Source organism: Sinocyclocheilus rhinocerous, unplaced genomic scaffold, assembly GCF_001515625.1.
Source record: "Sinocyclocheilus rhinocerous isolate Xijiao unplaced genomic scaffold, SAMN03320098_v1.1 scaffold2818, whole genome shotgun sequence".
Classification (NCBI taxonomy): Eukaryota; Metazoa; Chordata; class Actinopteri; order Cypriniformes; family Cyprinidae; genus Sinocyclocheilus; species Sinocyclocheilus rhinocerous.
Genome location: NW_015640329.1, coordinates 220846 through 231517, shown reverse-complemented (window position 1 = coordinate 231517; position 10672 = coordinate 220846). Strand labels below are relative to the sequence as shown.

Below are 10672 nucleotides of genomic sequence, written 5' to 3'. Positions count from 1 at the left end.
TATATATATATATATATATATATATGTATATGTACTGTGGTGTGACATGCTAAAATTGAAATAATTAATAATAAATAAAAATTAATTAATTAAGTGATAATAGTAATAATAATAATTAAATATTCAATTTATAATGAATATGCAGACAACTTTATTGAGTTCTTATTATTTGAGAGACTGCATGGAATACTAGTACATTTATAAAATCATTTTTCATACCTTATGTGACATGCTAAATTTGCAAAAACTGCATTTTTTATTTATTTGCATTCAGCATATTAATTATAAAAGAAATAATTTATTAATAATAATGAACAATAAATACAAATTAATCATGTGGTAGTAGTAGTAGTAGTAGTATTAATAATAATAAATAACAATAGTAATTAAATATTGTATATTAAATAACTGCTATAATGAGCTCATATTATTTGAGAGACTGAGAGGAATATTCGTACATTTATGAAAATCATTTTTCACACTTTCACGATCATTTAAAATGAGTACAATAATACAACTAGTGAAAAAAAAGGAAACCAGTTATGACACCTTAAATATACACTTCCACTCTAAATTTGAACAATATATTGATATTTTTTCAACAAAAAAAAAAAATTAATAATGATGCATTATAATGCACTTCATGAATAATTAGGAATACTTATAAAATGAACCCATTAGCAGTTTAATGCAATTGTAATGTGACGTTGGACAGGACTTGGGTGTTAATGGTGTTTTACGGCATTATTGTGAAAGTTATATAAACTAAAAGTATAATTAACGGCCCTGGAGATGTCATGGAAATTTCATCGGCCAGTATATATATATTTTTTTTTTAAGTATTCTCTCTCTTTCTATTGCTTTTTAAACTTTTTTGTTACTTTTAGGGATTTTAGTACTTCAACTTATTTAGCAGTCTTTCATTTAGGCAAATTTCTAGTTTTTATGTCTGTTATTTTTGTTTGTTTTTCATCTAATATTTTTATATATTTCAGCTTTATTTAAATTAACAAAAACGATTATTATTTTGTTGTTGTTTTAGTTTTAGTTAACTCTAACAGCACTGGTGGGAACCTGTAAGTGTTGTGTTCGAGCTCTGTTTACTCGTGTTCATGAAGCACAGCAGATGATGAAGTGTATTGTAAGGCTTCTCTTCTTTAACTGTGCTGATGAACAGGACAGACTGTTGCTTCAGTCCGGATGATAAACTGCTGCTGACGGGAACCTCGGTCAAGAAGGACGAAGGCAACGGGAAGCTGCTGTTCTTTGAGCGGGAATCTCTGTAGAAGGTCTATGAGATTGAAGTGGCTGATGCGGCACGTTTGACACACACTTCTGTGTTGCTCTCATGGTGAGGAGGATTGTGTGGTTTACACTTGCTGTGTGTTCACTAATAATTAGGGCTGGGTTTTGACACAAATTTCACGATTCGATTCGATTCTCATTCACAAGCTTGCGATTCGATTCGATTACCGATTCGATTCAATATCGATTATTTTGGATATACAGTGGGCAAATGGCTGCAATATAACAAAGAGTGAAAAATTTAAGGGGGTCTGAATACTTTCCGTACCCACTGTATATCAGGTACAGTACATGCCAGATTTTCTCAAGGGAAAAAAATCTCTCAACTAATGCTGTATAATATACATGAGAGTCAGTTGGTACTACATTGCTATAATATTGAATGTTAAAATTTATGCTTATTGCGATATATTGGATGGGAAGTGCCCTTCAATGTTCCGTCCATTAACTGAAACAGGCTAGAATAATCGATTCTTGGGATTTAAGAATCGGTATTGTTCCGTAAAAATGAGAATCAATTAATCTCGAGATATCGATATTTTTTACCCAGCCCTACTAATAATGTTTCCAGATCACAAAATGCTGATTTACATTTCACTGACAGGGAAACTCCGCAGCAAATTGGGAAGAAATGTAAAGGATTTTCTGGGTTTTTTTTTCAGTCATATGATTGGCTCCTGTGAGGCCCGTCAGTCAAACCCGACTGAAACTCCAGGGTTGTCCGTGCTTATTTAATTTAATATATATTTTATATATACATTAATCTGACTTATAGGTATTGAATAAATTAGGTAAATAATAAATCTGCATCTATTGTCCTTGAAAAGAGAAGCTCGCACATACTGCCTAATGTCTCATTTAGAGCTGCACAGAAGAAAACAATATACTGGCATAATTGCGAATGAATTTTCATTATATTTTTGTTATTTCATTTATTTTCATTATTATAATTATTTATTTTGTACATTTATTTAATAAATATTTTATATATAAATTAATCTGACATATAGGCATTTCATTATTGCAAAGTAATATATTATAATTATTTTAATAGTTAACTTTATATATTTATTTAACATGCTTTGTATATATTTATTATTATTATTATTATTACTATTAATCTGCAATAATTGTTTATTTGATTATGTTGGATTTTCACATTAATCTGGCATATAGGTATTTAATTATTGCAAATTATTATATTACAATGCTTTTAATTGTTTTTTATACATTCATTTAATATATAAATATGTAAATTATTATTATTATTACTACTACTTCTAATGGTATTTCATTATTGAGAATGAATGTAATTAGTACTTTAACTAATATATATATATATTATAATAATATATAATAACTATATATATAATGTTGTACATGTACTGGCAGCTCCAGTTATGTATATTTTACAGTATCCAGAAACTGAGACGTCACAATAATATGATTATCTCTAGTAATGGAAACTCTGTCCAGGAAGACTGCAGTCTTAAATTACTTGGTAAATGCTGTTCTGTCAGATTAATAGTGCAACTGCAGACAGGAAGCAACAGTTTCCACCGGTTCGTCCCTTTGGAAGCAAAGGGAGCGATGTCGTCTTCCGTCCATTTGCTGGATGACACACGCGTGACCTCGACAAGCGTCCCGGCGCTCTTGAGAGCTGGATTCATCTGAAGTGAGTGAAGTGTCTCTGGGAGCTCTTGCTGAGGTCAGTGGACGGTACGAAGGGCACATCTGAGTGACGGCTCAAAGCTCCCATGGCCGTCTGTGATCAAATGTGATGTTGAGTGTGTTTCTCTAAGTCCCAGCACTCCGGCTCTAGTCATAACAGCGTAAAGGCTAATGCTGTCCATCCCAGGTTGCTTCATGTCTTAAACCTGACAGGATGGCATAAAGCAGATGTTGACATCCAGCACACAGAACACATGCGGCACAGAAACCATGGAGCAGTGGCATTAATCTGAAGAACATCATATTTTTGTGAGATGCATCACAGACATTTTCCATTTTCTTCTGTCTACTTGAAAAAACAAGTTTTGTATATATATATAATTTATCATTATTATTATTATTATTATTATTAATCTGCATTAACTAATTGTTTATTTGATTGTTTGTTTTGGATTCTCATCTGTCACGAGCTTGCTAGTAGAAAAATATTAGATTTAATATAATAAAAAAATGTATGTATATATATATATATATATATACAGTGTATACATATATATATATATGTGTGTGTGTGTTTGTGTGTGTGTGTGTGTAATTATATATTATATATTATTTAAGATATAATTTATTATTATTGTTATTATTACAATTATCTGCAATAATGTATTTGATTTTGTTGGATTTTGCAAATTTGTTGGTACAAAAGTAATATTTTATCCTAAAATGAAAAGCATGTCATATCACCTTTTTTAATTTTTAATTATTTATCATCTAGACAATCATATTATGTTTCTTCGGTGAAGCATTAAATAAGACATTAGGCAGTATGTGCTAGCTTCTCTTTTCCATACAAGGATGATAAATGCTGATTTATTCTGCCAAAAAAGCCCCATCATTTGTGTCCGGCATCAGTAGAATCATATTAGCAGCAGTGGACGGCTCTTGTTTGCTGAAAATACCTTTGGCCCATCCAGAAGACTAAGTTATTTATAGCTGAACTGACGAGGAGCTATTTACAGTGTTTATCCAGCGCAAGACGGCTGAAGAATTTAAGTGCTGTCTTTATGAAGTGCTGCACTAGGCCGTCCTGTGACAGGAAGAGCTACCAATCATGCAAGTGTAAACATGGGCCGTAACCCCGTGGCGGGGTCGCACTCTGTGCTGAGACGTGGGCACATCTCCAGGCTGGAAAGAGTAAATACTCCAGGGGTGGTTCTCGGCTTTGCTGACTTTTTCACAAGGTGCAAAAACCAGGTGAGACATGTGCGTCCTCCATGACGTCTGCTGCTCCCTCTGCACTGGACATTTGGAATGCGGCTTGATGTCCGAAAACTAAAACAGATCCAGTGCTGCTTGAATTGAAGTGATAAAGTATTTATTAAACTGTCTTTGTAGGTATCTTGGAGTGGTTTGCCTCCTCTCTAAAGCATAGGACATTTGCTGTGAATATAGGAAATATTTTGCCCCCTGTAGTATGTGGTGTTCCCCAGGGTTCGATTCTGGGACCACTGTTGTTTTCCCTATACATCCTTCCATTAAATTATATCTTCTGGATGTACAGTATCTCTTACCACTGTTACACTGACGATTTTCAGTTTATTTTCCAGTGACATTTTGAATGCGGCTTAATGTCCAAAAACTAAAACATCTAGTGCTGCTCAGATTGAAGTGACATAGTGTTTATTTAAGTTTCTTTGTAGGTTTCTCTGAGTGGTTTGCCTCCTTTCTAAGGATAGGACATGTGCTGTGAATATAGGAAATCTTTCCTTCAAACGGCCTCTGTAGTATGTGGTGTTCCCCATGGGTCGATTCTGGAACCACTTTTGTTTTCCCTATATATGCTTCCTTTCTTTGTACAATATCTTATGGAAGTACAGTATCTCTTACCACTGTTATATTTTATGAGTATATATATATATATATATATATATATATATATATATACAAGTAAAAATAAAGTCTTTCATATTATTATTATTATTATTATTACTTATTTATTTATTTGTTTATTTTACTGTGTAACTTGAAAGCATCCTTGTGTCTTCTGGGTGAATGGGCGCCATGTTGGGCACGATTGCAAGTAATGGAGAGGTCAGATATACAGATGTGCTCGATCTAAACCCCATGATACAGTATCTGCAAGGTAATGGAGTGACTAAATGAGATTACGTTTGTATTCGGCCAAAAAAGGCTCAGCTGGGAGCACATTTCAGATCCGCAGCCAAATCTTCCAGATCTTTTCTAAATAATCAATTACTCGGCCACATGCCCATGGAGACGGATTACCCCCATACATCCCGTTAAGTCAATAAAGGCCGGAGAAACCCCCGCTACGGTCCGGGCGAGGGAGGGTCTAAAGCCGGATTCTAAGTCATGGAGGCTTAACGCAGTCCGGCTGGTGGATTCAGGCAGAAACGAGCCCGGCGCTGAACAGCTGGAGGCGAAGCAGATTTCACCCAAATGCCTCCACAGGTCTTTCCTGATCTGAACACTGCATACATCACAAGATCTGTTTAGAAAGAGTTTCTTGAACATAGTATGATTTATTATGCTCCTCTTGTGCTGTTAACTCATCTCAGGAGATCACTTTTAAAGTGAATTTGGACCCCAGTACCTGCTGGATATTCTTATGGATTTCCTGTACAGCTTCATTATTTACACACCCTCATTTTCATCCTGACCTAATTATTTAATTTAATTTAATTTTGTTTAAATTTTTTAATGGTTATTATATTCAATGCAGCATGTTTGCATGACAGTGATATTTATTTTATTTTATTTTTATTTATTTTTGTGGTATTTTCATGCATTTCAATGTAGCATGTTTGCATGACAATGATGTTTTTTTTATTTTATGTTGTATTTTCATGTTTTTAAATGCACCATGTTTGCATGACAGTGGTGACATATTTTCCCCTCATTTTGATCCAAAACTTTATTTTATTTTTTATTTCATTTATTTGTTTATTTTTTTATGACTGAATTTTCCCCTCATTTTGATCCAAACCTATATTTATTTTATTTTTTATTTCATTTATTTTATTTTGTGGTATTTTCTTACATTTTCTCTTTTCATTACAGCATGTTTGCATGACAGTGATTACTTCTTTTCCTTTAAAGCTTCATTATTCACTTACATCATTATTCAATGATCCAAACCTATATTTAGTTTTTTTCATTTTATTTTATTTTATATTATTTTATAATAAAATATGTAACTTGTTTGTGATAAATATTATTAATATTTCATTATTGCAAATAAATATATTATCACTTTTATTTTAATTATTGATTTTATTTTTGATATTTATTATATTATGTATTTATATTTATTTCTATGTTTATATTTTATATTATGTCTTACATAGAACTTATGGTAATAATAATAATAATATTTTTTCATTATGCAAATATAATATTTTAAATTTTTACTACTACTACTGTTTTAAATTATGTTATAATATATTCATCTTCTTTATTTATTTGCTCGTTTGGGTTAGACTTTCACCACTCACAAGTTTGTAAGAATGTAATGGGCTTTTCTGGTGTTTTTATGTCTTTAATGGTGCTGTTTTTTCCTTTTTGCACACGGTCGCTATGAACTGTCTTCGTATAGACATGCGCTGCATGCAGACGTTCCTCTGCATGTGTTTGCAGGCATTCATGAGTCTGTTCCTCCGTCTCTTCTCTCACACAAACACACTGTCACACATGCACACAAATCCTCACACACAGCCTTGGCAGCGGCCCATTCGTTACAGCGAGTCTTTGAGATCCAGGACTGCCAAATATAGTCAACTGGAGATGAGCTGGATGGCGAGAGATATCAGACGTCATCCGAGCGCAGACCAACTATGCCATCGGTTTATGTTCACTTCCTGTTAAAATAATGAGTCCTCACTCTCTGTTTCCTCTCATCTGCTGTTGTTTCAGAGCGTCGTCCGCTGTCTTTGGCATCCCAAGCTGAATCAGATCATGGCTGGGACGGGGACCGGCCTGGCGAAGGTCTACTACGCCCAGGTCAAGAGTCAGAGGTGCAGTTGCTTTGCCGTCCGTCTCAATCACGCTTCACACTCTTCCCTGTTTTTCCGCCCATGTTTGTTCAGTAATGATCCAGCCGGATTTAAACTGATTGAACCGACTGACTGAAGCGAGTAAACTCAACGAAATGACTCGTTCATGACTCCATTAGTGTTGACTGAGAGCAGAATCAATGGTCTGCACATTTACTACAAAGTCACGTCCTGTTGTCAAGCGCGCAATCAAGTGTTCTACAGCTGGTCATAACTAGAATATGTATTTATATTTATAACTTTTAAAGATGTTTATTAATTTCCATGAGTTTTCCAGGTTTGGAAATCACTTTTAAACTTCCCTCATTTATCCAGGTTGTCCCTGAGAATTCTATAAAATAAACATAATTCTATAAAATAAATATAATTCTAGCACTATATTATTATTTTAATTGTTTTGAGGCGTTTTCATGCATTTCTTTTAAAACTAGGAGTGATAATATGTTAAAATAATAACATAATAATAATTTAATTAATTAATTCAGCTTTCCATTAGTTCATGATTGTTTTTTGTAATTATTTTTTTCTTGCAAATAGCAGTTTCTACCTGATAAATATTTTAGAACTTGTCATAACTAAAATGTTTATATTTATTATACAAATTTCCATGACGTTTTAAGATGTTTAATTCTTTCCATGACTTTTCCTGGTCTGGAATCACACTTATAAATATAAATACATGGAAAAATTGAATTAAATTGAATTAAATTGAATTAAATTAAATTAAATTAAATATTTTTTCATGCATTTCTTTTCAGTACAGCATGTTTGCATGACAGTGATCATGTTTTTTTTTTATTTAACAAAAACTAGGAGTGCTAATATAATTAACCAGTAATTTATAAGTAAGTAATTTATAGTAATTTATAAGTAATTTATATAATAATATTTCAATTCTACAGTTCAGCTTTCCAGTTCATGATCATGAGTTATTGTTCATGATTGTTATTATTATTATTAAGATTGTCATGATGTTTTAAGATGTTTATAAATTTCTAGAAATCACTTTTAAACATCCCTCATGTATTCAGGGTTTCCAAGACTGAGAATTCAGGTACTTAAATAAAAAAACACAGTTGTTGAGGGAATTAATTAAAATAAGAAATATTACGGCATTTCATATCTTGATTTGTAGTTGTTTAAGCTTATTTGAAAGCATGTTTTGTCGTATTTTCAATGCTTATGTCCTGTTTTGTGTGTTGTTTGTTCTTCAGAGGTGTGATGTTGTGTGTGTTCCAGAGCAAGAGGAAGGAGAAACACGCCGAGACGCTGACACAAGATTACATCATCACCCGTGAGTGTGACCCGCTCCTGGAGAGGACATTATATGAAAATCTGCTCAAATACATTTGCATTTATCATCAAATATGCCAACACTCACAAAAGTGACAGTAAAGACACTTATAATGTCACAAAAGATTTCTGCTTCAAATAAATGTTGTTCTTTTGAACTTTCTAATCATCTGTGAATCCTGAAAAATAAAATGCATCACAGTTTCCACAAAAATATGAAGCAGCATGACTGTTTTCAACATTGATAATAATCAGAAATATTTCTCGAGCAGCAAATCAGCATATTAGAATGATTTGTACTTTTTTTTTTTTTTTGTCAAATAAATGCAGCCTTGATGAGCAGAATGTTTTTCAACAATAGTCAACAAAAGTAAATGAGTGTCACTGATCATGTACAAATGGTCAGATTTAATTATTGCAAAGTAATATATTATAATATTAATTATAGTGAGTGCTTTCCATCGGATTGCCCCACGCTGCGTCTCACCCAAGGGCCACGATGCCATTAGCGCACGACACTTAGCAGCTAAGTGTGAGCCACGAGAGCGTCAGTCACGGCATGAGCCTCCACTCGCGTGATCATCCGCCGAACCTAAACACCCTTCAAAACCCCACCGCACAGGTCAGGAAATAGCGATGGAAAATTGAGGTGATGTGAAACAGGATGATGGACCACTGAGGGAAAAAAAGAAACAGACATGTGTCACCGCTAACCTTTTTGCTTAATGTAGCGTGAGAGGAATTAGCTCGGCTCCTGAATGGAAAATCGCTCGCTCTTTCCCCGTGACCCGGGAGTCAAACACACACACAAGAGCATCACAAACGCACTGTATTGTGGTTGTGTTGGGCGACTGTGAAATGTGGGCACTTTAATCAAAAGTAAATACAAAGACGTTGCTGTGCTGCGTGTGAAGAGCGTAGTACTCTGAGTTTGTGTGCTTTATGTCATGTGATTCTCGTGTTTCTCACATCTCACGCTGTGCCCATGTTTCGTGAGGCCCGGCAGCGCAGCACTAGGAAGCAGCTGGAGAAGGACCGACTGGACCCAGTGAAATCCCACAAACGCGAGCCGCCCGTGTCCGGACCAGGTGACGTAAACCTCACACGCTTCTAAAGCATTATAGGCACAAATCCCTCGTTCTTTAGAGTGAGAACAACTACACTGTTAGATATACGTGTGTTTTGAAAATCAAAAAATAGTTTTCATTATTATGGCCCATATTTTGCGTGCAAAATGGTCCTGCAGGATGTTCCCACTAATAAAAAAATGTAGCATCCTTTAAAATTGTGACATCTAGGAAGTGACATTGTTTGAATCCTGCAGGAATGAAAGGCTCAACAAAAAAAAAACGTTGTTATATTTTTCTTTAATGTAAGTTTATCAATAACTACAAACCAACATTAGTCTAGTTAGTCTGGTGAATTATGGTGTGTAAAAAAAAATTTATGTAAATATATATGTAACGTCTCGGTTACGTATGTAACCCTCATTCCCTGAAGGAGGGAACTGAGACGCCACGTCAGATGACCGATGAATTGGGATCTCGCTTAGAGAGACCAATCCACTTCGAGTGTAAACTAAACGAGCCAATGCACATTGGCATGCAATTACTGCATCCAGCTGCCGCTGATCACAGCTTGAGTACAAGTAGGCAGCCGGGCATGCAATTACTGCATCCAGCTGCCGCTGATCACAGCGTGAGTACAAGTAGGCAGCCGGTGCAGCGCATACTCAGGTTTTCGCTGAGGAGCCAAGCTGGTGACCCGGCCACTCAGCGGTGGTACAGAAGCTGTGGCGACGGGACGTGACGTCTCCGTTCCCTCCTTCAGGAACCAAGGGTTTCATACATAACCGAGACGTTCCCTTTCAGTCGGTCACTCTCGACGTCACGTCGGATGACCGACGAATTGGGATCCCTACCAAAGGGCTATACAGATACTGCCCCTTCCAGTGACCTGTGGACGCCACCTGCGCCCCTTCTTTTTGGCGTAGGCCGAGGCTTACCACAAGAAGACCAGTTACTGCTGCTATGGCACTGCCCACTCAGTAAGACTGGATAACACTGGGAAAACGTACCCCTAACACTTGGGACAGGAACGTTGCGGAAACCCCATCCTTCCCGAAGGAGGTTTCTGAAGCACTTACACATATGAACAGCCGTCTAGGAGCGTATGGAAGATTAGAGGTGATAGTAACCCTCTTGGAAAATAGCAGGAAGTCTGACGGGGAAACACGGGCTCTTAGGCTATACCGTGGACTTTACACATATGGGATCCACTTAGGTCTCTACATATGGAACCCAGCCCTCTACCGGTTCTCACGGATTCAT

At 35.4% G+C, this 10672-nt stretch overlaps 1 protein-coding gene across 1 annotated transcript in view; it reads left to right on the top strand.

The window, feature by feature from the left end:
* LOC107752625 (WD repeat-containing protein 70-like) overlaps positions 1 to 10672 on the top strand; it is a 57080-nt gene that overhangs the window by 38346 nt on the left and 8062 nt on the right. The window contains 4 exon segments of the mRNA XM_016568640.1: positions 1178 to 1316; positions 6910 to 7010; positions 8264 to 8343; positions 9314 to 9430. Coding sequence (XP_016424126.1) covers positions 1178 to 1316; positions 6910 to 7010; positions 8264 to 8343; positions 9314 to 9430 — 437 coding nt within the window.